At 40.7% G+C, this 27,818-nt stretch overlaps 1 protein-coding gene and 5 non-coding genes across 6 annotated transcripts; 4 read left to right on the top strand and 2 right to left on the bottom strand.

Moving 5' to 3' along the window:
* Window positions 1–1,413: 1,413 nt before the first annotated feature.
* LOC125010909 (double-stranded RNA-specific editase B2-like) lies at window positions 1,414–27,351 on the bottom strand. Its single transcript, XM_047589851.1, has 10 exons — window positions 27,164–27,351; window positions 14,130–14,216; window positions 11,936–12,846; window positions 7,602–7,707; window positions 6,714–6,882; window positions 6,051–6,214; window positions 5,095–5,248; window positions 4,828–5,009; window positions 3,306–3,517; window positions 1,414–1,878 (listed from the first exon to the last, which is right to left on the bottom strand). The coding sequence occupies exons 1-10, from the start codon at window positions 27,225–27,227 to the stop codon at window positions 1,729–1,731; spliced, it is 2,199 nt and encodes a 732-aa protein (XP_047445807.1). The 5' UTR covers window positions 27,228–27,351; the 3' UTR covers window positions 1,414–1,728.
* trnar-ucu lies at window positions 5,826–5,917 on the bottom strand. The gene is given in 2 exon segments: window positions 5,826–5,861; window positions 5,881–5,917. It is a non-coding gene; the product is annotated as a tRNA-Arg (tRNA).
* On the top strand, window positions 17,319–17,400 carry trnas-uga. Its single transcript has one exon. It is a non-coding gene; the product is annotated as a tRNA-Ser (tRNA).
* Window positions 19,566–19,647, top strand: trnas-uga. The gene has a single exon. It is a non-coding gene; the product is annotated as a tRNA-Ser (tRNA).
* Window positions 20,924–21,005, top strand: trnas-uga. The gene has a single exon. It is a non-coding gene; the product is annotated as a tRNA-Ser (tRNA).
* Window positions 22,993–23,074, top strand: trnas-uga. The gene has a single exon. It is a non-coding gene; the product is annotated as a tRNA-Ser (tRNA).
* Window positions 27,352–27,818: the final 467 nt, after the last annotated feature.

Consider the following 27,818-nt stretch of genomic DNA (forward strand, 5'->3'; position numbering starts at 1 on the left):
TACTTTTAATAATGTTACATGAACCTGATCTAAGATGTGAAACCTTTTAAAATGCAAAAATACAACACAAACACAAATAGAATCATTTATTTCTGATGATTAAAAATAGTCATGACCAATATAGAATACATACAGTCTGCACACCTAATAATAATTATAACAATAATAATAATAATAATAAACATCAAGAAACACAGTCTTTGGAATATTTGTAATCGCATTATTTTTTAAAGGGAGACGTGTAGATGGGAAAAAACGATTTAAACACACAACAAAATTGGTTATAAACAATCGTGTCCCATCTCCATCCTGTAGTGAACAGCACCTTCCTCTAGGTGGCAGCGTCAGCATCTGTCTTAAACTCACCGACAGTGACTGGGACACAACACAATTAAACACATGAAACGCAAATAAACAAAACAAAATTGTGTATTTGGGACATGAATATGAACATTGTGGGGCCTCAAGTTAAACCTTTATTCAGATTCAGGGTTAAAGTTATGTTTATTTGATAAAACACAGAATAATCAGTGTTAGGAAACAGACAAGAAACATTAACATAATAGTATCATTAAGAACAAACAATGATAAAACAAGAGAAAGAAGAAAAAACGGCCACATTTACACATGTGAGCGTCGTTGTTGTGACACTTTTGGTTGAGTTTATGTTTGTTTTACCGTCTTTGTGAGGACCTCGGAGTGGGTGCTGCTTTATGAGGACACAGTCGACCCGTGGGTTAAGACTTCAGAGTTCAGGGTGTCGGGTTGTGTGGGTTATTTTAAGAACGCAAAAACACACAAACTTGTACATGAAAAATAAAATAAGACAATAGATCGAACTGAATTATGATTGTTTAGCTAATGCTAACGACGCTAGAGGCAGAGAAAGACGACCTGTGACCTCCTTCATATTTTAGACTAATGGTAACTAAGTCCTAATTACATTGTCTACATATTTGTGTAGAGGTTTGTCAACGAATATAACTTATAAACTAGCGTCTATTAAAAGATGTTATCTACATTTTTCCTCTCTGTAATTTTATAAAACTTCTGAAGGGACTGAGAAGTGGAGATGGAGAAACACGACTCAACAAAAAGGCACCGTATAACTCGTTGAGTCGGTCGTATCTTTGCTGACTTTTTCAGAATTGGTTGAAGATTAATGGTAATAAATTATAAATTTGTCATAAAAGGGTTTTTAACTCGTTATTTTTTTTAATATGCCAGAAAAATGTAGATATTCCCAATAAATTTGTGTGTTTATTCAAGTGTTTGCATTCGTAACGTTTGATCACCATGTTGCTAACTTGCTAAATTTGCCTCGCAAACCGACTTAAAACTGATGCTGCCACTTAAAATGCTACTTTACTAAGTAGTAATCACCTTATTAGCGCTCAGTCCACACTACTAGCTCAACTTGTAGAAAATATTTTTGAAGGTTCTCCAATCATCTAGCTGAGAGATTACAGTTACATGAGTGTTAGCTAGCCTGCTAAGTTAGCATTAGTTAGAACTTTTTTGACGACTAAAGCTAATAAATAGTTCAGGCTCAGAATTCTACTCCAGTTTTTGCCTAAATGTCCTCGTCTGTCCAGCGTCTCTACTGACCCGGTGTCTCATATGAGACGGATGAAACTGAAATTTCCCAATTTGCACGACATTAAATAAAAACAAAAAACGAGAAAGACACGAGCTCGACTCTAGCCCTTCATGTTCAGCCACCGTCGCTCAGTTCTTTGGAGGGTTCCTGAGCCACGTTCCTAGACCTCGACCCTGCAGAGCGGCGCTGAACTGCTGCATCGCCCTCTGGTAGCGCCCGGCCGCCATCTTGAAACCCGAGTACGTCCCTGTGGTGGAGTCCGCGCCCAAAACGTTCAACTGGGGGAAGAAGGACAGAAATACACGACTGTTTGAGGACACGTCTGGAGACATCGTACTTTTCTCACAGTGTGAACGACATTTGTACTTCAGGCTAAAAATAACTCGTCAATCAGCCCCCGAGGGGAAAAAAATGACACCTGTCCCGTGAAAAATGGACAGGAGACATTTTGACTCGTCAATGCGGGAAGAGTCCAGGTGTGACTAACAACGTTAGCAGAAGTTTCATAAAGGTCGAGCAGGAAGAGGCATGTCGAAAGAAGCATCGGTCACACATGTCAGTCTATGAGTCTATGAAACCGTCCAGAAAATGGACATGTTTGTAGTTTTGTTGCTCGATAATTACACGTGAAGGTGAGGATGGTATTTTAAGAAAACGCCTTGTCTGGCACATCCATCGCAATAATCAGTGCAAAATACTCTTAATTTAGCAATTTCAGTGTCAGTAAATGTGCTTTTATGTACTACACAGAATAACGGATGAACCTATGATGGAAAAAAAAAATTTTCAGCTTTGAATTGAGTTTTCTTATAGTTAAAGATTACGGTGTTTATCAGTTTTAATAATATTTGTCACCAGAGGGTAGTGTCAACACGTTCAGAAGGACAGGTGTCCTTCATTTAACACGACATATTCATCAATGTGGAGAGAAACCAGATCAGATAAAATATGATAAATATTTCATATTTAGGGCAAAATTAGCCTAAAAGTTTTGACCAAATAAAAAAACATCAAAATGACACTTTAATGGTAAAATAGTTCTGAAACTTAAAGAAAATATGTCATTAAAACAAAATCCACACAAAAATAGCCCATAAAATCCTTTAAAATGTATTTTTCAGCCATATTTTGCACTGATAATGTAATTCTGGGCGGAATCCCACTAAACTAGATTAAATAACATGAGACGAAGCCAAAACACCAGGAAATTTGACAAAATGGAAAGAAATTCACTTGGATATTTTAAGCAAAAACTAAACTAAAGCAACACTTCAATGGTAAAACACTTCTAAAACTGAGACAAAGGTCATCGGATAATAGACAAAGTATCTAGTTTTAGTTGATTTTTCACTGATAATGTAATTCTGGGCAGAATCCAGGCAAATAAACATTTAATAAAACTGAAACAACCTGAAAACCTGACAAAACAATTGTCATTTGGCAACATTAGCCTTAAAACTAGACAAAATAAAAGCTTCACTTAGAAACTTTAACCAGAAAATCAAACAAAATGTCTTTTTAATGGAAAAGAAAATGTGGCATTTAGGACAAAAAATGGACAAAAATCCTTTCTTACGCTAAAACAACCTGGAGGTGTCACTAAATGGTTCACATTAAAGGCACAATCAGCCTTTAAAGTAGTCCAGGTGTATTTTACTAGGAGGAAACGGGAAGCAGCGAGTCTCCTCCTGGTTTCCTGACTCACCTGCTGCTGCAGCCTCAGCCACATGCTGAACATGGAGCGTCTGCAGAGCCGGGACGGCGTCCCACAGTCCGTCCTCCCACAGTCCGTCCTCCCACAGTCCGTCCTCCTCCCCGTGGACGTGCTGACCTCCTCCAGGCCTCCGTCGCCACGGCTCCAGTTCACGCTGACGCCGGGCGCCTTCCCAGCCGGCCGGACCTCCCTGCTGCTCAGACCTGTCCATGTTATCACATGTCAGTGTCCACAATGAGCTTTTTCACTAATTATGTCATTTGGGGCCAAATTCAGACAAATGAAATAAAAAAAAACTGTTAATGAGGAGAATACAACCTGGAAATCTGACAAAATGGTTCATATTTAGGGCAAAATTAGCCTTAAAACTAGACAAAATAAAAGTTCCACTTGGAAATTTTAACTGGAAACTAAACAACATGACACTTAAATGGTAAAATAGTTATTAAAGTGGGACAAAAACATGTCATTAAAGACAAAATCCACTCAAAAATCTTTTTTTCCCCTGTCTTTTTCACTAATTATGTCATTTGGGGCCAAATTCAGACAAATGAAATCAAAAAAACTGTTAATGAAGAGAAAACAACCTGGAAATCTGACAAAATGGTTCATATTTAGGGCAAAATTAGCCTTAAATCTAGATAAAATAAAAGTTCCACTTGGAAATTTTAACCAATTAGCTATTAAACTAGGAGAAAAATCCACTCAAACATACCCCAAAAATATTTTAAGATCTATTATTTTTCACTAACAACCTGGAAATTTGACAAAATGGTTCATATTTAGTGCAAAATTAGCCTTAAAACTAGACAAAATAAAAGTTCCACTCGGAAATTTTAACTGGAAATTAAACAACATGACACTTAAATGGTAAAATAGTTATTAAAGTGGGACAAAAACATGTCAATAAAGACAAAATCCACTCAAAAATAGCCCCAAATTTTTATTTTTTTTTCCTGTCTTTTTCACTAATTATGTAATTTGGAGCTGAATCCAGACAAATGATTCTTAATTAACATAAAAAACCTTGAAATTTTACGAAATAGTCCATATTTTGAACAAGACAACAAAAAAATTTTTTAAAGAATTTTCAAGGCCAAAATTTGCTCCAAAAGACAAAGATTTAGCCAAAAGCTGCACAAACGTACACTTTTAAAAGCTTCCTCTGTCTGAAACGAAGACAATAACAAAATACCCTCCTATTATTACTATTACCTAGTTTTGGTTGTAGTTCACTAACTGTGTAATTTTGTCATGTTAGTATTATATTATTTCTTGAATGGAGACAAAAATATGCACTTAACCATAATCAAACTAAGATAACTTGACACAATAAAGGTTTCACTTGGAAACTTTAACCAGAAACACAATAAATTGACACTAAAATGGTAAAATGAGACAAAAATATGTCGAAAAACCCGACAAAACGACAAATTTGAAGCTTAAAAGCGTCTGAACCGGAGCCAAAGACACGTGATTAAAGACAGAAATTGAACCTAAAAAGTCGACGTACAGCCGAGCAGCAGCGGCCGCCGCCGGTAGGGGGGGGGCAGGTGCTGGACGGGCGCGAGCCGGCGAGTCATGGCTCTGGTCAGGTGACCCGTGTGGCTGAGCGTTCCCACCGTCAGGCTGTGCAGGTAGACGGGCTCCACCAGGTGAGACAGGAGAGCCCCCTGGAGACCCACCACGCTCCACCTGCAGGAAGGAAACCCCGACAGACGTGAGTCATCCACCCTCACATCCACCTCCCGTGGACCTGTTCACACCTGTCCGGCCTCACTTTGACATTTTGTCGGTGCAGGACATGCTGGCGGGACGTTCGCTCGGCCTCGCTCCAGGACGTTTCTGATTGGTTCTCTGAGTCGGGACGGGGAGGGTTCCCTCGCCCCCGTTCACCTTCATCCTGAGGTGACATCGAAACCTCCGGCTGGGATCTAATAGGAGAACAGAGACAGAAACTCTGGAAATTATCAATTATTAACTGTTATTGTTCAATACTTTGTTTTTATTCTGTATTACTGGTTAAAGATCACACAGATTAAGCGAAAATACCCACAAAAGTGTATGTTTAAAGGCTTTTTATGTCTGAAATAGAGACTAAAACCTCTCGTTAAACCTAGTTTTAGTTGTAGCAGAATCCGTCCAAACTGGATCAAGTAACATTAGATGAAGCTCAAACACCCTGTAACCTCGACCAAATAAAAGGCAGAAATTCACAAAAACAACATTTCAATGGGAAATTTGAACCAAAAACTCGACAAAATTACACATTTAAAGTTTAGAAATGTCTGAACTGGAGTCATACATGAGGGAGGTGATCCATAAATTAATTATTTTAGAAACAAAACTCCATAACCGAACCCTGAATTCTTTACTTTTGTTATTTTTTTAATTATCATTTAGTTAAAGGAGAGATTATTGTGTGATTACTAATGAACAGACATCATTTATGATGGTTTTTCCTTTTCCAGCTTTGGATTTCAACTTCATTAAAATTACCCATCCAAAGCTCGACTCTGGTGGGACTCGAACCCACAACCTTTGAATGACATCTCAAGTCTTTGACTAGAAGTCCAATGCGCTATCCATTGCGCCACAGAGCCAGGTGACAAAGATCAAATGTGTCTCAGACGATGTCAGATGTGTCTCGTACACATTCGGTCTGAGATCAGATCCCTCATATACGTCCTAATTGTGTTCACATGGTCTGAACCGAGGCCTCTGTGTTTGTCTCACATGCTGCTGCTGTGGTCTCGTAGGGACAGTTGAGTCGAGCGTCTCCACACGGCGACGAGCTGACGTACATGTGGAAGAGGACGTCGTCCTGCAGCCGGAAGCTGCTGCTGCCGCAGGATCTGTTTGGCACGAAGATGGATCGTTCTCCGTCGTCCGCCGGTTTACTTCAGAGAGGAAAGAAACACAATGACACCGAATGCACCGACACAGACACTTCAGCATGTCATCAAATCAAAGAATTATAATTTGGCAAATGACACTTTAAGGACAGAAAAATACCCCCAAGCTTTAGCTAATTGTTAGCCTAGCTTGCATGCTAGCATGCTGGAAGATTGTGGGGGGAAATGGAAAAAAAATGGAAGCAATATTTATAAATATATGTTGCTTCCTTAAATGAGAGATAAAGTAATAAAAATAACATTTAAAGCTAAAGTAATTGGTTATTTAGATAATATTCAACATAACGAACAATGACAAATGATCATTTTCAAGAGCAAAATCTTGCAGAAATCCAAAAACCCAACTCTTAACAGCAAAATACATCTGAAAAATCGACAAATTAATGACAGACGCTGTTGACAAACTAAACTCAATCCTCTTAAAGTTAATAAACTCCTGTTTTTGAGGTTGAATCCATCATTTAATTTGGCCTATGGTCTGTACCAGAGCAGCAGCTCCAGCTGACTGTACAGGAACCGAACCAGCGCCCTCCGGCTGACGACCTCGGCGTGGCAGTCTCCTAGTGTACAGCCCCGGTCGCTCACGTTGTCCGAGTCCAGACACTTGGTCCCCGTGGCCAGAGACACGACCTGGGCTGATCGGAGGTCAAATCCTGGAGGGAGAGGAGGGAAAAAAAAATCAAATCTATGCTTAATTAATGGTTTTAATGGTCATCCTCACAGGTTTATAGCTGGGAAGTAGATGGAGTCAGTTGCTAAGCTTCAAAAACTGCCCTATATCTGAATTCTCAACTGAAAATGATGCATTTTATGCCTGAAATGGACATGAAAACCTCTCATTAAACCCTGTTTTAATCGTAAATGTGGGCAGAATCCGTCCAAACTGGATCAAGTAACGTTAGATGAAGCTCAAACACCCTGTAACCTCGACCAAATAAAAGGAGATCACTTGGAAGATGTCACTAGTATTATCAGTAGTAAGTATTTAAGTAGCTATCTTTAGCCTCAGCTCCACTCACGCTCCACCTCTTAGATTATTCTTGAATTAGGTGGCCCTGCAAGATAGTGATCCCCATAGAAACTACACTGAGCTTCAAAAACCACCCTATATCTGAATTCTAAACTGCCCGAGAAATGTAGAGAATAACAGTTTGCAAGGACAACGTTTACCTCCAGAACACAAAAGCTAAACACAGATTAAGCCAAAAGACCAAAAAAAGTGTAGGTTTAAAGGCTTTTTATGTCCAAAAGTGAGTTAGGTGGCCCTGCCAAGATGGCGACACCTGTAGACGCCACACTGAGCTTCAAAAACCGCCCTATAACTGAATTTTTCGTATTTGACGGGAATGAATCCCTCCGTCGTGTACTTCACCTCTGGTCATGACGATCCCGGCCAGGACCTTGTGACGTGAGGAACGTCCGTCCGTCAGCTCCCAGTATTTTTCTCTCACCAGCTGATAAACGGACTCTGAGAAGAACTGCAAGAAAGAAGAGGAAGAGTTGAGGATGCACCAGGAACTCCATCTTTTCTTACTCTGTCCTTCTCTTTCTCTCTTTCTTTCTTTGTCATGAACATTATTTAGACCCCTAGTGGTCCGTGGTGTAATTTGGTTGTAAACAGGAAGTAGCTAGCTAGTTGCTAATAGAGGCTTCAAGTCCAGAACGAAGTGACTCAGGAACGGGTTCTTCTTCAGCTTTGGTCCACGTGACCATTTGATCTTTGTTGGATTTATTTTACTGTGCTGTGACATCACCTCTGTGCTTCAGTTTTGTTCTCATGAATGTTGTTAATGCTCCCACAGTTTCCCTGCAAAGTTGGTTGGAGAAACTTTGTGCTGCTTCATGTTGAAGCTACATTTAAACCCGAGACCGACACTGTGACTCGTGAAAACACACATTCACCTGGACCACAAAGACGGACTGCAAAATAAAATAATAATAATAATAAAAATAGACAGTCTGAGAGTTTTCTCCCTGTACACCGGCTCAGTCTGTGGAAGAAGAGATGTCCCACTCCTGTTTGTCATGTCTCATTATGACGGCTGCCACTGTCATGACAGATGTCAGGATGGGATAGGAGCAGTTTCTCCCTCTACATATATGTAGTGTTACCACAGTTACCTTGAAAAAAGTAATCAGATAACTGATTACTCCTTTAAAAAGCAACTGTACTGACTATTTATTTTAAAAGTAACTAAGCTAGGTTAAAAGTTATGTTATTAGTTACTTTCAGTAGCTGGGTTTGTTTTGTTTGTTTGTTTGTTTGTTTTTTATCAAAAATGCAGCATTTCCTCTCCAATATACTCGACCAACTTCTTCAGCTCTCCTCAACTTACTTAACTTATGACTTTTAACCCGTCAAAGCCTGAACGTGTCGCTTGTGATGCGTTAAAGCACGCGGGTTTTGATTTACCGTAACTCACAGCTGTTTGCTCTATTGACAACATTCAAAGTGTGGCTGCACACTGGGAAGTTGTGCTTTTGTCTGGAAGACCTTTGTGACGTCTCAAGGGTGTAACTAACTTTGTTTTTACCAATACATTCCTCCAAACAGCTCTCTCTTCCTGGGTCTCCACAGTCTGGTCTAGGTGGGTGCTACATGTCACATAAATGAATCCCAGGACCAAACGTTTCCCAGCAGAACACTGAATTGTCTCAAGATGATTTAAATGGTATTTCCTTCTCCTGTCGGTGGTTCTAATGTTTTGGCTGATCGGTGTATATGCACAATGTTCTTGTAGTAGTTTTAAAAAGTATTAAAAATCCTGAAATGTTCAAAGTCACAAAGTGGCTTCTGATTGGTGCTAAATTCATCTTCAAGCATGTTCAAAATATGTGAACCTTTTTAATACCTTAAAAATACCTCTTCTTCCACTGAGCTTTTTTTTTTCACCCACTCCACGTTTTCTGGGTGACGGTGGCACAAGGTCGTGTGTAATGACTGTGTTAAACAATTATCTGTGGGATTATTATGCTCTTCACACCGCCTTCCCGCTCCACCTCTATCTCCTTGGTCTGCTGCCGCTCCTCCTTCGTCTCTAATGTGCTGTAATAATGTTCATTAATGCGTCACGCCGCCTGACAGACAGCTCTTATTGAAGGGAAGGAGGCGAGGGGTTGATGCTAAATGATGACTTAAAAAAAAAAAATAATAATAATTTTCCAAGCTCCTGGAAATTGTTCACTTAGGTTTTTGCCGTATCAGCCTGCAGCCTGAAAAATGTTTTCGTAAATCCCTGTTTTCTGTCTCTGTTGCATCTGAATGTCGGTGGATTTCTCTCATCAAATCAATCCTCCCTGCGGGGGTTTAATAAACCGAGGACATGTCTGTCTTTCTCCATCATCCTTTGCATATTTGACCCACGGTTCAATCCCCCCACCCACCTCTCCTAGCGACAAATCCTCTTGTATTCATAAAGCGCGACAGCGAAAGACGCCGAGGACAATTCTCCGCGGCTCTGGGACATAATGAAGCTGTTAAGATGCTGCAGACGAGCGTGCAGGACACCATCCAGATCTCGGGCCTCAGGACACGACGATGGCCGTGCTGATGCGCGGCACACTCCATTTGGTCAGCACCTCAGAAGCCATTTATCCAGACTGTTTAGTCGAGGCTAAATGAGAGATGAGGTGCAAATTCAGAGCTACCACTTAAATTTGTCTTTAAGGTGTGAAGGGCACAAAGTGAACCGGTGGTGATGAGTCACCGCTCTAATCCTCTAAAATGCTGATTGAACATCTTTTCTGCAACGTGCATGCTACATATGCCATATGAGGGCTACTGTATATATGTATGACAATCACAATTTAACACTCATAAAAATAAGAGCAATCAAAACAAAGTACTTTTCTTTTAGTAATTGCTGCGCTTGAGGTCAGTTTGTTTCCCGTTTTGCTCTTTTACATCTAATTAAATTTAATTTTATGTAGACAACAATTCAAATTGTCTGTGGATTCCTGAAGCCTGTAGCCTCCAGAGCTAGCACTAAGCTAGAAACAGCTCCCATATAACGAGAAGAAACCTTGATGTGGGACCATTGACTGTTTATACTATGGACAAACCCATTGTGACGTCACCCGTTGGATTCAGAACATCAAAAAAGAAGCCTAAAGTGGGCGGAGACTGCATTCGCCATTTTGGATGAGCTTTACTCCGCCCACACTCGGATACTTCCAATAAGGACATTTGGGGTCGTGTCGGACGTTGGGACCCGCCCACAACACTCTTTGCTACCTGTTAGCTCAGGCTACCACCTGTTACTCAAAAGCAGGAACACCCTTAATTATGCAGAATTTTAAACTTTAATAAAATATAAACAAAGTAAACTAATTACACCAAAAAACATTTTTTGTACCAGGCTGTAAACATGTTTAATAATGATGTAAAATTGGGCTTTTTGTTTCCTTTTGGAGCCTCAAGTGGCCACTTGATGAACTGCATTTTTTTTTTTTTGTACGAGGTTGCCGCTTGGGGAGGACCTATCGGCTTGAGGCCAACTGGGTAGAGACATGTAACTAATGCTAACATGCTATAGTAGCACATGAATGTATGGATACAGAGAAAGAATAAATTAGAGGACAGGTGTTCACTGAACCATGTTAAGACCTGGAGCAGTGACTAGTTGGTGGTTGTAGCTGGTTTCACAGGACAGTGGCCTGGTGGTGGTTCAGGTCACCTGATCCCCTCTTTGTTTAATGAAGTATGGACATGTTTGTCTTTCTCTGTTATCCTTTTCATATTTGACTCACATTTCAATTGTGCATTAGAAGTTCTTTCTCAGTCTCTCCCTGAGCTCCCAGAGTTAACCCCAATTCTCTTGTATTCTTAAAATTTGAAAGAAAAAAAAAAAAAAAAGACGCAGGTGGCAATACATGGTGTGTTTGAGATGTAATGAAGTTGTTCAGATGCAGCAGAAGGCCGTGCGGGACACCATCCAGCTCCCAGACCATAATAACAATTCAAATTATAGACACTCCAGAGCTAACCCTAAGGCAACAGCGGCAAAGAAACAAGAAGAAACCACAAGGAGCTTAAAAGGGAGCAACCATCTGCTCGAGGCCAACCAGATAGAGACATGTAACTAATTACATGCTATACTGTAGTAGCACACAAATGCATATGTACATGGAGAGAAGAATTGGAGGATAGGTGCTCATTGCATCATGGAAAATCCCCGGCAGCCTCGACCTATAGCTGCAGCCAGTTGGTGGTTGTAGCTGGAGAGGGTCCTGATTGTGATTCAGGATCATTTGTGTTTAATAAAGTATGGACATGTCTTTCTCCCTTATCCTTTTTTCAAATGTGCATTAGAAGTTCTTTCTCAGTCTCCTCCTTCAGCTCCCCAGAGTCAACCCAAGGCCTCAAATCTACTTTCTATTCATAAAATTATGACAGCAAAAGACGCAGGGGAGAATTCTTTGTGGCTTTGAGACGTAATGAAGTCATTCAGATGCAAACAGAAGCCGTGCAATACACCATCCAGCTCTCAATAACAATTCTGATGCTTAACACAACAAAGAGACTATAAACTCCAGATCAAGGTGACAATGGCAAAGAAAAAATGTATTCTAAGACAAAAAGCAACAGTTCAAACTACAAAGACACTTTAATCTTACAACACATAGTTTCAAATCTCGGTTTTAAGTGTAAGTGACGTTTAAAACTCCATATACAGAGTAGGGTTAGTTTGATACAAGAGTACTCACCTGAGGTAGCTGATTTTTGGCCCTGCCGCCCTGGAGGCCCATCACCTTCCTCTCTGGTCCCAGACTTACGTTGTAAAGAGACTGAAGGGCGGCCGTAGCGGCATGGACCTTGGCCAGTCTTTTACTGTGACCACACCCTTCAAAGACCCTCCCCTCCAGCCTCACCACCATAACAAAACTCCTCGTCGGCCTGCCATGAACTCGCTCCGTCAGACACATGTACCTGAGCCCCGGCCGGAGCTCATTGAGCAACGCCACAGGACTCAGGCGCTCCAGAAGTGAGGTGCTGCCGGCTCGTCTTCTGGGATCCTTGAAGTCCAACATGAGTCGAACGAGTCGTTTGTGATTGTAAATGCTGGAGAAGACCTCCTTTCTCGCCGTGCTGCAGTGCAGGAGATCAAAGTTTTCGACGCATTCTTTGAGGAATGTGTCCGAGATGTCGAGTTTATCGGCGGTAAAATCTTTGGGGGCGCTGGGGAAACTCCGCATGGCGGCATGAGCCTGTGAGGCGTTTGGGAACTGGATGAATGACTGGAGAGCCAGCTCTGCGGCCCTCATCTTAGCCTGTTTTTTTGTCGGCCCTCGGCCCTCGAAGTGGATGCCGTTCACTTCCACGCCTACAGAGAACACCGGAGCATGGAGCGGGCCAGTCTTTGACATGATCTCGTACTGGAGACCTGGTCGTAACTCATTCAGCTGCACCAGGGCGTTCTTCTGAGTCACAGCCCAGGCTGCTCTTTTGCAAGTCAAGTGACTTTGGTAGAGCGCTCGTTCTTTACCGTCGACCAGCGGCTGCTTCCTCTTCAGGGCTCTTCTTGGTCCGTGTCTGGGGAAAGTTGTGAAAAAGGTCGATGGGTGGTACTTTTGAAGATGATTGTCCTGATTTTCTTTCACTTCCAAACTGCTAGTACCTGTAGAGAACAAAGACATGATGGGGATTGAGAAAATTAACATAAAGGATTTATGCAAGAACAAGAGCTTGTTTTAATTGCAGTAGCAAAGTTTATAGGCATGCTAGCAGTCCAGTGACACTGTACTATTCTCATTAGCATGCTAGCAATACCTGAGGTTTAAAGGAAAGGGTTTTAGTTTTACAGATATTTAGACATAAAATCCTGTAATCCTACACCTCCTTGCATGTCCACATTTTCATAAGTGAAAGGTTTCTGTAAGATTTAGGAGTTGAGACATGTGATGGAGGTGATTGTTTGCTAAACTGCTAAACTAGCAGGTGCCAAGCAGAGATCTTCTCACAACATACGACTGATATTAACACCAACAAGGGAGACACCAAGAATGAAAACTAACAACAACTAAGAAATAATCCTAACCTGGTGGCTAGACTGACATTTTTAGTTTTTGACTAGACCAGACTTTGGAACAACTGTATAAAAACGGTTTAGCAGTTATTGCAAAGACACCATTGCACTTTGGGAATCACTGCTGGTCTATATTGTAGCTCATGGGGTCAAACTCATTTGAGTTCAGGGGCCATATGCAGTCCAACTTTATCTCAATTTGGGCCGTATTAGTAACATAACAGCATAATAACCTATAAACAACAACGACTTTCCTTTTACAAAATATATCATGAACAACCTAAAATTTCTTAAAGAAATTAAGTGTTAATTCAGCACATTGCACAGACCTACTGTTTAGTGTTTGGGTCTCAGTGTGGTGTTATGTCTGCAGCTTTGACTGAAACAGCCCAAATCTTAGTGACAATTACATTGACATTTTTTTGTAATTTTTGCAATTTGCAAACTCAACCGTCCGGTCAGATTGGACCCTCCGTTGGCTCATATGTTTGACATCCGTGCCATCAATGATCCTTTTTGTTTCAGCTCTTTTACACAGACATGCTTGTTTGATACAGTCTTAAATATATTACCAGTCTTCCACTCGTGGATTTTGCTGTTATATTAATGATGGTATGTTGATGTCTGTGTATGTTTGTGTACACGCTAGTGGACGCTTGAATTTTGAATTTACTCTTCTTCTTCTATCCTTCTATATTTTATGGACACGTTAAACTAACTATTCATCTTTGTTAAGTCAACGATCACTGTGAAATGGGCTCATCCATTTATTAATGTCCAACCAAGACCATGGCTAACAATCTATTTAAATGTGTTAAAGGAGTTTTAAAAAAAAAGAAAAAAAAGAAAGAAAACATGGTTGGAAAAATATTTACTTGAATTGTCTGCATCCTCGGCTGACGATGCTCCAGCATCCCAGGGTTTTATGGGCCCAATGAGGGTTGAACCTGTGTCGCTCCGTCCTGAAAAAACAGCATAAAAAAACTCATGAAATCCTTGAGCATTTTCACACCTTTAAGCCAAGCCCATGTCTTTGTATTTCCAACCATAGACATGATGAAGTGAATAGCGCTAAGCACATCTGTGGAGATAGTCCAAATGTAATGCATGAGGCCAAGGAGGCCATTAGAGTTCCCACCAAAAGAACAAAACAAACAAACAGAGGGGTGGCTAAGAGGCAGCCGGGGTAATTGAAAGGCGTCAGTGATAAGGAACTGAGGCTTTCAGACAAGACGCGTCAAGGGGTTTAAAGTGAATGGGAAGCTTTGTCTTATTAACCTAGTCACGCCTGTTTTCTGGAGCGACCACAATCACCTTTCATTAGATCTCCAAAGATTGGGTGAGGGGTTTGAAGGTTTCATGAAAACCAATGCTCTTAGTGTGATTGCTTTTTTTTCAACTTTTTATTCTTGGTCAAACCACTCCTCTCCAGATTTGTTGGGATTTTGAAATAAGGCTTGGTTCAAGGATTTCTGTCAAAAACATTTAAAGGAAAAACATTCAGGAAATCTACTTTGTAGCTTCTCAGAATAAAGTGGGAAACGATAAGAGAGACATTACTGGAGAAAACTGGTGGAAATGATCAGTTTAAAGCTTTAATTTAGGGTAACGGACATAACGGACATAATATGAGTGACTTCAATTATTAGAAGCGTAACATCACTAACTCAGAAACAAACACATATATTTTTTTATTTCATTTAACAAAAGAACATGGTGTAGACCAACTCATCTCCAGCTTGCAAACTTTACATCATGTTCATGTTAGACATCCTATTGCACAAAGTTTGTTCTAAAAACTTCTAATTCTTAAAATCGTGCTCCTTTTTTCACCCTCTTTTCTCCAGATCAATTTATCTTCCACATCCTTTTGATTTTGGAATTTGTCTTCAGGAAACGCCCTGCAGAGCCTGACTGCTCTAATAGATCACCTGCTGATCCCCGCCAGCGCCCAGAACCAGTGACCCCATTCATTCCTGTTAAATTCATCCGACACCCTTCAGCTTTTTGCTCAGAATAGCTTGGTAGTGGTAAAGTGTGCGCCACACAGAGGTGTACAAACTGCTCTGGTTACTGTGTTCTTTATAAAATATTATAAATAAATCATATAGAGTACAAGAGATCACCATTATTATAAGAGACATACTGGTTAAGAGTCTTAGTCATATCTAAAACAGAAAAAGATGTTTCATCCAGGCAGCTTCTTCAGATCTAAATAAACTGGATGAGGTTTTTATTTTCCTATGGAACATCTGTGGGTGGTGCCCACCTGAAAGTCACATGACTAGGGTCTGTTTACAACCAGGTGCTCCCCTGAATTAGGATGTCATTCAGATTAACGTGGTTGGAGTCCCCAAAGAGTTCCACGTCTCATTCACACTTTGAATCCAGACTTTCTGGCCAATTATGGGTCAGAAAAACTAAAAGGACGATACAACCCAGGTTAATGTAAACTGCACCGTCTATATCAGTGATTGAGCATCTAATAGGAGTTGTTGAATTTGTGATCCAAATGGTCCAAATCCTCTGGTCAGGAGTCAGTTAACAACCTCACCAAACTTGCCATGATAACAGAGAGAAGGAGGCTGCACATCAACTATTTGATAAAGTTATTAGACCTTTAGTTTCAGTACACAGAGAAGGCTTCTTCAGAGAAACACTGCATTTAGTTTTTTTCCAACAGTATCCAACCTTACAACAATTTTGATGGTGCTGATTTCTATAGGCTATACATATCTGCAGTATTGATAGGCTCATGTGTTTACGTTCTGCTCTGTTTATTAGTTGACATTGTTGCTGTGGTTGTAGAGTATGTTCTTTTGTTCTTGATGTCAGTGAATGCACCATGCGGGAGACCGAAGTTTTTTTAGAGCTGAGTTTGTGAGAGTTGCATATTAGAAGAGTCCAACTGATGGTGTTTGTGAGGTCGGCGTGGGCAAAGGCTGAGAGTAGCCCCGTGTTCAAGCTTCAGAAAACTTGAAGAAAAGCCTCTGTAGCGTTCATTGTTGCAAAGCATTCATTTCCACTGTGTTTTTATGTCTGATGTCATCAACTAGTCAACGCTGACTTCACTTTCACCACATGTAAGTCGACTTTAAAAAATAGTTGATCAATTCCTAGCATCTAGTCGGATGTTCAAAACAAACAAAAAACTCCCTACCAGTTAGTTAGAAGCAACTTGAATGAAATGTCTTAAGTACAACAACTCTAATTTCAGTTTCACCAATTTTTAAAGCAGTGAATGGCTAAAAATACATAAATGATTCTGTATTCTGAATTTTCTAACTTCCTGCTCATTTATTTAATGACCGGTGATGGTGTCCAGTGAATCTGTCGGGATCCTCAGTGCAAACTAAAAGTCTTCAGAATAGTGAAGAGCGCAGACTAAACTATTCTGCATTAACCTTGTGCCTTGCCGTTATATTAGGCGTGCTATGCCATTAAGTGTTGGGCTGATATGAACGAGGGCCGCGAGATGAGATGCAAACGTAATGATGTGAGGCCCGAGCTTCTGAAGACAGGTGGAGGTGTTTTAATGAGCTGCATCATCATCAACAGCTAATGGGGCCATTTATTGTAGGGACCAAACAAAAAGAAAAAAAGACAAACGTAATAATTGTTTGTGCTTTGTTGTCTAATCCCATCGTCTTCCCACACTCGATGCTAACGTAGCATTTCATTAACTCACAGGCATTTGTGTTGATTTTGGACTTTAAGTGAAGGCTAACCAGGTTGTGACTTGACAAGATATTTATATATAACAGTTCGGTGTTCTGCTAGGAAACTTTCAGACTTGGTATTGATTCATGTGGATGTTCCTTAGACATGTTCCACCCACCTAGACCAGACCAGACACCCCCACCTGATAGCAATGACACTCCTTGATGGCAGTAGCCATGCACAGCAGGATGCAGACACAGACACAAAAACACTTACGAAACAACTAAAAAAAAACAAAAAACAGATGAAGAACAGCACAGGGTGTTAACCTGGCCTCCAAATTCACTCCATCCCAAACTAAACAGGTATCTGTCGGACAATCCACAGAGACTTGTTCTTTCACAGCTGTGATGGCCGAGTGGTTAAGGCGTTGGATTTGAAATCCAATGGGGTTTCCCCGCGTAGGTTCAAACCCTACTCACAGCGTTTGAAGTCTTTTTCTACAACTCACAATTGCACACTCATTGGTTTGTAGGTGCTCAGCAATTAGCCGTTGTGGCTCAACACTGTGAAATCAACAAATGACTCAAGGCTCTGTTGTGAGTTTTAAGAGCTTCATGTCCATGCATCTGGAAACAATTACATGTGATGCAAGAGTTCAAATAAAGCAATATGCACTAGAGTTATAGAGAAATCCAATGAGGTTTCCCCATGTAGAGTTTGAACCCTGCTCACAGCGTTTAAAGTCTCTAACAGTCAAATATTAATTTAAACGTAACAACAATGTCAACTGTGTCTCGTATGATCAGCAAACTGATCTGTGCAGTGGTATTATGCATTAACGTCTGCAAGTAGGACTGTGCTTCCCTTTTCTGAATGTTAAAGACTTCTCTAGCAAAGTCTTTGATAGAAAAAGCTTCAGGAACAACCAAAAAAACACGGCACAAGGTGTTGACCTGGCCTCCAAATCCACTAGATCCCAAACTGATCAAGTATCTGTGGGGTGATCCACAGAGGACCCTCCCCTCAACCCACTGGACCCAAAGTGGCCTACAGATACCTTATGAATTTAGAGGTCTGAAAGTAACTATTAATTGTAATAAACATAGCATTAGTTTACAATTTGTATTTTGTCACATTGTTTGAATTTGCAGCCAGTGGGCATTTATTTACGATGGTTACACTTACTTGGGGCTGAACTGAGAAGAAGGTATTTATCAAACCTTAGAAGCAGAGTTTCTCCATCCAGCCGCTGCTAATGAACCTTATTTAATAGAATAATGAAATTAGGCATGGCAGCAGGGGGGGAGAGAGAAGCACCCGCTCACTGTCCGGTGTGTGCGTGCGGTCTGACAGCTGTGGATAATCTCATTTGCTGAGCATAATTAATGGCAAGTGGCTTCATTTACTTGTACTGTGGACTGTCTTTCCTCAAGGGCAAAGGAATGCGGAAACTTTTTGTATTCGCTTCTCATTCGACGACCGCCTGTATTGTTGTTTACATCTTTTACATTCTGGTGTAGCCTCAAAACTTGTCTGGGAAAACTACAACTAAATCTACTGCTCTGGCGTCGGGGAAACTTCCTCTGGTGTTAAACAACTAGCTTTGATGACATCTCTCCATCTGCTTCATGAAGTTTTTACCTGGAAATGGGTGAAGGAGCTCCCAGAGGTGTTGAACATTCATTGGCCTTCACTCTGTGGTCCAATTCATCCCAACCTATCGCGGTGCTCCATCACCTTTATTGGTTAAATAGCACTTACAAAGCCTGGAGGTGTACTTGGGCACAAACAAATGGGATGGCGTGTCCCTGCAGAATACTGAGGTAAGTTGAGTTTTAAACAAATCATCAACAGTGTCTAAAATCTAAAATCTAAAAAGTGTTTTGGTTCGTTTAACACATTATTTTTACTCCTACGTAGACCCACAGAGTGACTGAGGTGTGGAAGGACTTGAAATACATTTGCACCAGTCTGGAAACTGCTCCAACAAGGAGACCCCTAATATATCCCCAAGATATACAAGGTAATAAAAGTTTCTCAAAGTCTCAAAGTGACTCTTTTTTTCACACTCAAGATATTACTCTTCCACAGCAGTGCTGGCCAAGTGGTTGAGGCGTTGGACTTGAAATCCTATGGGGTCTCCCTGCATAAGTTTGAACTCTGCTCACGGTGTTTAAAGTCTGACAAAACTCTTTGTACAACTCACTGCACACTCATTGGTTTGTCAACGATTAGCCGTGGCACCTAAACCCCTACAGGTGGCTCAACACTGTCCCACTCTGAAATCAAACAGCCATTCTGTTATGGAGGTTTATCTGCATGCATATGGAAACATCAATACTCAAGATGTGAATGTATTCTCTCGCAAAATTTTGCTGCCTGCTCATTCTTATTAAGCACTATTTTCAGACTTAACCGGTTGAGCTGTGATAGCTGAATGTCCAACTATGGTGAGCGGACACTGCTTTTCCTGAAATCTTTTCTTTGCACTTCAACAGAAATGACAGAAGATGAAGTAGAAGGTACGTGGGAGGCAAAAGGACCAAGAGTTCCCGGTCTCAGATGTGATGCTAAAGCGCAGATCAAGCATCATGCAGAGAGATAAAGATGTTTCAACAACAACTCAGTGACTCAGCAAGGCTCCCAAGGCTGTGATGGCCGAGTGGTTAAGGCGTTGGACTTGAAATCCAATGGGGTTTCCCCGCGCAGGTTCAAACCCTGCTCACAGCGTTGGAGTCATATGTGTGTCTTTTACAACAATACCAGCACTGTGTCATGACATCATCAAATTGAACTTTGTGCAGCTGCATTATTAACGTCTGCAAGTCATGAGGACCTGCTCTTCCTGTCACTGAATATTAAAGACTTCTTTAGCAACATTTTTGAAATAAAAAAAAAAATAACAAGTCATCGTCCTTTTTTTTATTCAGCTTCTTGCGACGACGTATCACCCCACTCAATTCACTGATTTTCTGAAAACAATGGCCTTCACATTTCTTAAATAGTTTTAAGAGTTGATACATGGTTTATGGTTTATTTTTATCACTATGGAACCGCTTCTATAATGTTTGGTGATCTCACATCCTGTTTCTATAGTGTCAAATAACTAAAATGACACTTGAATATGAATCAGTATTATTTCAACTACCTAAAATGACAGAAACCATCCCTGGAAGAAGAAAAAAAAACATAATTTGTATTTTAGTGTTTTAGTTTGGCCCCAATTCCTGCCCTCTAACATGGAGTGGGTGGAGCTTATGACCTATACTTCACACCAGGGGGAGCTCTACTTGCTTTCCCTCCGATTTTTAGGACTTGTTATACTGTGTATGGTCTACAGGCATCCAGCTAAAACATGCCATCTCTAAGCTCTAATATGTTGCAGTAAATTAGAATTCATTACATTGCAATAAATGACACGTATTATCTAATTTATAACAGCGGCAGTCTGTGGTTTTACCTCAGGTCTAAATTTAGTTTAGTGCATCAAGTCACACTCAAAACCTAAACATCTGCCTTCAAATCAAACAGGCAGCGAGGTCATTATTTGCAAATGAGTGATGAAATGATTGCCTGAAACATATGGTGATGTGCAATGAAACAGCAACGGGAGATAATAACAGTGACAGTGATAATCTATGGCAGGCTGTTGACTGCTCACGACGGCCTCGCTTCAACTTTTAATGCCCTGCCTGCTGCTTCGTTGTCGCTTTATCTGCTTGAAAGATTAGCTTTCATTTAGCTCCGAACTCATTCTGTTACTTTTAATTTTGATTAGACATGAACTACAAATCGTTAACCACAACAAAGGTCTATATGAGACAAAAGAGACCAATATGTGAGCCTAAAAGCCTGTAGATGTAATTTTTGGTTTGGATTTCAGGAGAATATCTTCCATAGGACTTTTTATTTCATTAAACAGGATTGCTTGATTCTGCGGGTTTAAATGTAAACCTGAGCGTTGAGAAATTTGGTATTGGTAGAGAGAAAAAGAAGAAAGAAAGCAGCTACGATGGCCGAGTGGTTAAGGCGTTGGACTTGAAATCCAATGGGGTTTCCCCGCGCAAGTTCGAACCCTGCTTGCAGCGAGCTTTATCCTTATAAGACATGTTTTTCAAAATGTGTCGGACTGGGACAGTGGACAGGATCTCTGAGGACCCACAGTTTGAAAGTTGTGTCTCTGTCTCTTGTTATCTGCAGTATTCTGTCAGCATCTGGTCATGTCCTAAAAGTCTGGGCTTTAGAAATTGAAACTGAAGAGCCTTCTGATCAGACCAATCAGGCCTCTTTGATGCTAGGAGGAGCTACTATTAGCAGGGAGTCCTGGAACGCTAGTATTAGCTGGGAGGCTAGAAAGAACTGCAATTAGTCATTAGTCTATGAAGACCTAAGCCTAAGCTGGGAGGCTAGGAAAAAACTATTATTATCCGGGAGGCTAGGAAGAACTACCATTAGCTGGAAGGCTAGGAAGAACTACTATTATCTGGGAGGCTAGGAAGAACTATTATTACCTGGAGGTCTAGGAAGAGCTACTATTACCTGGGAGGCTAGGAAGTGCTACTGTTAGGTAGGAGGCTAAGAAAAGCTACTCTTTGCTGGAGGTCTAGGAAGAGCTACCATTACTTGGGAAGCAAGGAAAAACTACCATTTGCTGGGAGGCTTGTAAGAGCTACCATTAGCTGGGATGCTAGGAAGGAGGCTATGAAGAGCAGGGATTCACAAATTGAAGAGCCTTCTGATTAGTCAAATAATTTTGGATGTCTTTGGATTGATATTAATGAACATATCCACGGAAATATGAGAGATTATAACCATATGGCTAATTGCCCTCTTGTATCCCATTGGCAGGTGAATATAAATAAAAAATAAAATAAAATTAACATAATACCATAACTGGACAAAAACATACAAAAAAGAAAAACAAGCATGCAACATGCAGCTACAAATAGTGCATGGACACAGACAAAAGCTGGGCGACCAAGGCATGCTACCAAGTATTTTCATAGAAATCACTTGAACTTCCGGATTCAGCTCCAACAAATTTAATGTAAACCAGTAGCAACACTTCTTGTCTGAACTGCAGAGGAAACGGGAGTCCTAAACCCTTACAGAGTTAGTGCCACGCTTTACCCCGCCGAACGTCCCCGCAATTAAGTTAAATGGGCGCACAAACCATATTGCTAATGTCTCCATGAAGCCGGGGCTCCAGAGATGTGTGGCGATGGCAGAATCCATCAGTGAAATTGCGCACTGACATGCCCCACTAAGTTTGAATGCACGACGGAGCTCGCTTATCCAAAAAGCCTCCAGTATACAGACAACGTCCAAATGCCTCTGACGTGCCGTGAGAAAAACCAACGCCGCCGACACCAGCTGTTTGTTCCATGTGGATAGAGTCGTAATCCGGGCTGAAAGCAGGACAATCAAATCATTTCTCCAACCAGACGTTACAGCCAACGACTGACAGTTTGTCGGTTTGACTGAAAAAAAGACAACAGAAGGGGAATTTTATGAAGACAAGTGGACGTTTTGTTTTATTTTATTTTTTTTATATAATGAAAAAGCTCATACCACAGCTTGATGTAGGCATCTGTATGCAAAGAACAATCCTTATTAGCAAAGTAATTTCATTATGTGCTCAGTCTGCTTGGTGATAAATAAGCTCATATTAAGCTGATTTTCAGTTAAATCTAAATGATGTGCCAATGAATCCAAAGAGGCGAACACACCACAAAGACTACAGCCAACAACCCGATGATCCAAACGTTCTGCACCTGAGAGGAAATAGTTTTTGATAGCAGCAGGGGGCAGTAGTCTGGAATCTTCAATCAAAAGGAAACAGGAAATCTCTTTTTTATACAGTTAACCTGAGATTTTATAAATTTGGTGTTAGGTACAACGTGTGGGACAGGACATGATAGGACAAAAAGCTGCTATTAGCTGGGAGGCTGGGAAGAGCTACTATTAACTGGGAGGCTAAAAGGCTAGGGAAGGCTGCTAACGGCTGGGAGAACAGGAAGAACAAGAAATTTGGTTTTAGTTGGGTCTGTAGAGAGAAGCAAAAGCACGTGAGCAGCTGCGATGGCCGAGTGGTTAAGGCGTTGGATTTGAAATCCAATGGGGTTTCCCCGCGCAGGTTCGAACCCTGCTTGCAGCGAAGTTTATCTTTATAAACACAAGTTTTTTCAAAATGTGTCACACTGGGACAGTGGACAGGGTCTCTGAGGACCCACAGCTTGAAAGTTGTGTCTCTGGACAAGGTAACCAAAACACTTTGGTTGGTATCTGCAGTATTCTGTCAGCTTCTGGTCATGTCCTAAAAGTCAGGGCTTTAGAAATTGGAGAGCCTTCTGATCAGGCCTATTATAGTCTAGGAAGAACTACTATTAGCTGGAAGGCTAGGAAGAACTACTGTTAGCTGTGAGGCTAGGAAGAACTTCTGTTAGCTGTGAGGCTAGGAGGAGCTAAGCTGGGAGGATAGGAGGAACTACTATTAGCTGGGAGGCTAGGAGGAGATAAGCTGGGAGGCTCGGAAGAACTACTGTTAGCTGGGAGGCTAGGAAGAATCACTATTAGCTGGGAGACTAGGAGGAGCTAAACTTGGAGGATAGGAAGAACTACTATTAGCTGTGAGGCTAGGAGGAGCTAAGCTGGGAGGCTAGGAAGAACTATTGTTAACTGGGAGGCTAGGAAGAACTATTACTAGTTTGGAGGCTAGGAAGAGCTAAGCTGGGAGGTTAGGAAAGCCTAGTATTAGCTGGAGGTCTATGAAGAGCTAGCTGAGAGGCTAAAAAGCTAGGAAAGGCCGCTGTTAGCTGGTGGGCTAGGAAGAGCTACTATTAACTGGAACTCTAAAAAGATAGGAAAGGCTACTATTAGCTGGGAGGCTAAAAAGCTAGGAAGAGGTACTCTTAGCTGGGAGGCTAAAAAGTTAGAACAAAAAAAATGAAAAATTAAGAGCTAACTCATAAACTTTATTTGATCATTAATGATGGTTTGTTATTGGTTTGCTGACCACCAATCAGAGGGGGTCTACCATTTTTCCTAACTGTCTACGTGACTAATGCTAAACTGGGTTAGACACGAAATAGCCATGCTGGGCTCCATACCCATGGAAAAATATTAAAAACTTGCATTAGTGGAGTCTAGCGTTAACATGGAGGCGAGACAGCTACCGTTAGCAACAATGCTAATGGTCTAAAAGTGTTTTAATGCTTATTTCCTCTTCTGTACCAAAATGTGTCCACTGAATACATTCCATGAAGAAAGAACAGCTTCCATGAAGGTCTGAGGATCTTCTTCGCTGTTTTGTGGGTTCAGCCTTCCTGCTGCCTCAAAAAACTTGTTTTCTCGTCAACACTGTTGAATTACTCAAGAGCTCAGCTGTCACATGACGCGATCTTCCCTCCTGCCGTGCGTTCACAGAGCTCCATTGTAAACGGAGACTGAAAAAGATGTCACCTTCTGTTTCTAAAAATGCCAGCTGGCGTTCAAATGTGCAGCTCATTGTTGGGTACCATGAAGCATTAGCCCACAACAGTCGGATTTGAAGAGGAGGGGAAGGGGGGTCTGCGTTGAGTAATGACTTTCTGGAAGCATTTATTTTACAAAGAAGACGTGATTTCACTCAGTGATGCACACACACACAAAAAAAAGGTCATTAATGAAAGTGGAACATGCTTAGCGCACTTTGAATAACCATTGGACTTAATACCAGAGCCATCAAGGAGTAATCTGCGGCATTTACAGAGGATTAACATGCAGAGAACAATGACAGCTTAATCCTAAAAGGCTGACCTGTTGCCCAGACGACTGTAATTATGATTACAAGAGCCGGTATGGTGATGAGATGTTACATGTATGCGCATACATACAGAAAACAACGTGTAGCATACGCAGCAGTCACCACCAGCTGAGCCTCTGATCTGCTCGTATTTGAAATATCTAAATATATAAATCTTTATATTCTCTCATGAAGTCCTACTCCATAAATATTTAAACATCAACAGATTGCATCAGACCATATATCCTAATGACTTCGCTGATCCTCTGTATTTTCATTTCCTAAAACTACCGGATGGGTCGCCGTAAAACTTGGCACAGAAACAACATCCTCGCTGTGGAATGAATCATAATGGTTCTGTGTGTGATTATTCTCAGTCATCCAGGTCACAGTGGTCCACCTACACCTAAAGAACAAGGGATATTCTTTTGAAGAGAGCACGTTTGAGCCAGAAAAGACAGAACCAAACCAAAACCTTTCACACTTTCTGGTGAATTTCTGGTCATGGAGCGTGAAGCAGATTGGTCTGTGCAGGTTGATCTGAATAAATATCCTCTAACTCAGGTGTCGGACAAAAAAACATGAGTTCTTCACTCAGTTTTAGACCCAATATATTTGGTTGCTCTTAACCAAACTATCAAAGTTTCACTTTGCACCAACACAAGGTGGAAATCAAGACGCAAAGGAACAAACCAGTGATACAAATCCAGCCAGGAAACATGTCAGAAGAACAGGAGATGTTGTCCAGAAGGATGATCTTTCCTCTCAATTACATCTTAATTCACCCGTAATTCACAAATGCTTGCTGCTAAAAGTCGCACACCTTATTTTGTGACTTCCGCTGGCAAAGACTTGCAAGACAACGTCAGTTCATGACCAAATTCTGCTTCTCTTCTCTTGCAATGAAGAGGAAAAAGTTTTCTTTTCCAAACATGTTGGTAAACCCCTGATATATTTAGATTTAGATAATTAGATATATTTTAGTAGAAAAATGTTAAACAAATGATGAAAAGGATATTTCTGCCTCCCACACAAAACAAAAATACTATCACAATATCACATAAATCACAATGACGTTTTCCCAAGACACAGTTAATCTGAAATAAAAGAGTCATAATATTAATAGACTCCTCATATAACCCCTTCAACCTTTGGTGGACGCTAGCTGAGCTTTAATTATTCAAAATGTTGAACTATCTTTTTTTTGCTGTGTCTGAATGTTTGCGTTTAAAAAACTAAATGGAACCAAAAACAACAACAAAAAAAAAGATGAATGTAAGTCAGCATGATCGATTTAAATTTGAGTTATTTATATAAACAGGGAAAATAAAGTTTTAACCTCCTGAGACCTGAGCTTTTTACATGGATTATTTCACTGTATAATACAATAAAGTCACCAGTGTGTAACAAATTATAGAGGTTTTCACTGTGCATCATCAATCAAGAGGTGGCCATGTTGGAGGCACTCTGTAAGGTAAAGAAAGCGCACGGACTTAGCGAACGCCGCTAATTAGCAAGTGCTCGTTTGAGGATGTGGGGTTTTCATTGTTTGCAATTATTGTTTAGCAAACAGTGATAATTAACACTTGCTAATTAGCGACGCTGTAGCTGTAATAATCATAAATAAACAAGTTTCAACCGTAGAATGTGACAAGGTTTTGTATCTTGTCCACTTTTGTCTTTAGCACTTTTGTCGCTATCCTGTCAAAGCGACAACGTCTGCCCACTGACCTGTCCTCTGTCCTACGACCTGTCCGCATCCTCATATGTGGACATTAAGTTTCAGGTTTGTGGCAGCCACTTATTTTTTCTTTGCTTCATTTAAACTTTTATACTAGTTGGTCTAAAAACATGATTCATTCTACAGTCGATAACGTGTTAAAAACGAACAAGTTACAAAACCTCATCAAATTTTACAGTTTAAACTTCTTTTTTTATGCTTATTAACTTTTCTAGTTTAATATCACAGGCAAATTCAACCGACAATAACGAGCTATAATTTCGCTAATTAGCAAGAACTCAATTTAGGACACTGAGAATTAATTATTTGCAAACATTTTTTTAAAATTTTTTTTTACCAAAAACTACTTCCTGTTCAAAGACGATGCTTAGTTTTTATACTTGTTATAAATTTAAAATGCATACTAAACTACAACTCAGGTCCCAGTAGGATAAATTATTTGGACCAAATCTTTACTTTCTTTTTCTTCTCGTAATCAAGAGGGAAAATGGGTTTCATTTTTTTTCAGGGTTTCTATCCAAACACAAGAAGCAAATGGTTTTGATTTGCTCACAGATTTAATCCCAGATGAACGTAATTTGGTAGAAAAAGTGTTGCACAAGTCGTTCTGAATGATTTTTCTGCCTCCGAAACACAACAACAACAACAGCAACATAAAGCAAAACAGAACAGAGTTATAAATTAATATGTGGTAGTAAAGTGACCACAGCTTCTGGACTAACCTTTGCACCTCCTCCTCCTCTTCCTCTTGCACTTTCCTTTCGCGTCACAGTCCACCAGCTCCATCAGATTTTCTTTTACTCGTTTCTATTTAGATTTAGAATTTTTTTTTTCCACCTCCAGTAGTTCGTCCTCTGCTGCTGCTTCGTCTCAGCTCTCAGCGCAGCTCTGCAGCGTGAAGCCCCGCACAGCGAAAGACTCAGTCACCACCCCCCCACCTCCACCTCCTGCTCGGTGCCGGCTTTAGGAGGCAGGAGTCTGTGACATCATGAGAGGAGGAGGAAGAGCTTCGTCTCAGGCTCTGGTTCAAAGAGACGAAACCTCTCCAGCAACAGTTTGGATCCCATGAAAAAACCAGCGAGCAAAGATTTAACAGAAACCACCAAAGACCTGGAGGATCATCAGAGAGCTGGAGAGGCAACACACAGAAAACAAATTAAATAATAAATCAGGCCAAACTAATAAAAGATTCTGTAAATTATTATTATTAATGTCATTAATGTCACACAAGACCATTAAGAGAAAATGAGACAAGACAAAAGACAAGACCAACACAAAGAGAAGACGAGAGAAGACAAGACAAGATGAGATAAGACAAGTTTAGATAAGACAAGACAAGAGACAAGTTATGGAAGGACAAAACAGGAGAAGACGAGA

The sequence above is a fragment of the Mugil cephalus genome, chromosome 7 (genome assembly GCF_022458985.1).
Source record: "Mugil cephalus isolate CIBA_MC_2020 chromosome 7, CIBA_Mcephalus_1.1, whole genome shotgun sequence".
Taxonomy (NCBI): domain Eukaryota; kingdom Metazoa; phylum Chordata; class Actinopteri; order Mugiliformes; family Mugilidae; genus Mugil; species Mugil cephalus.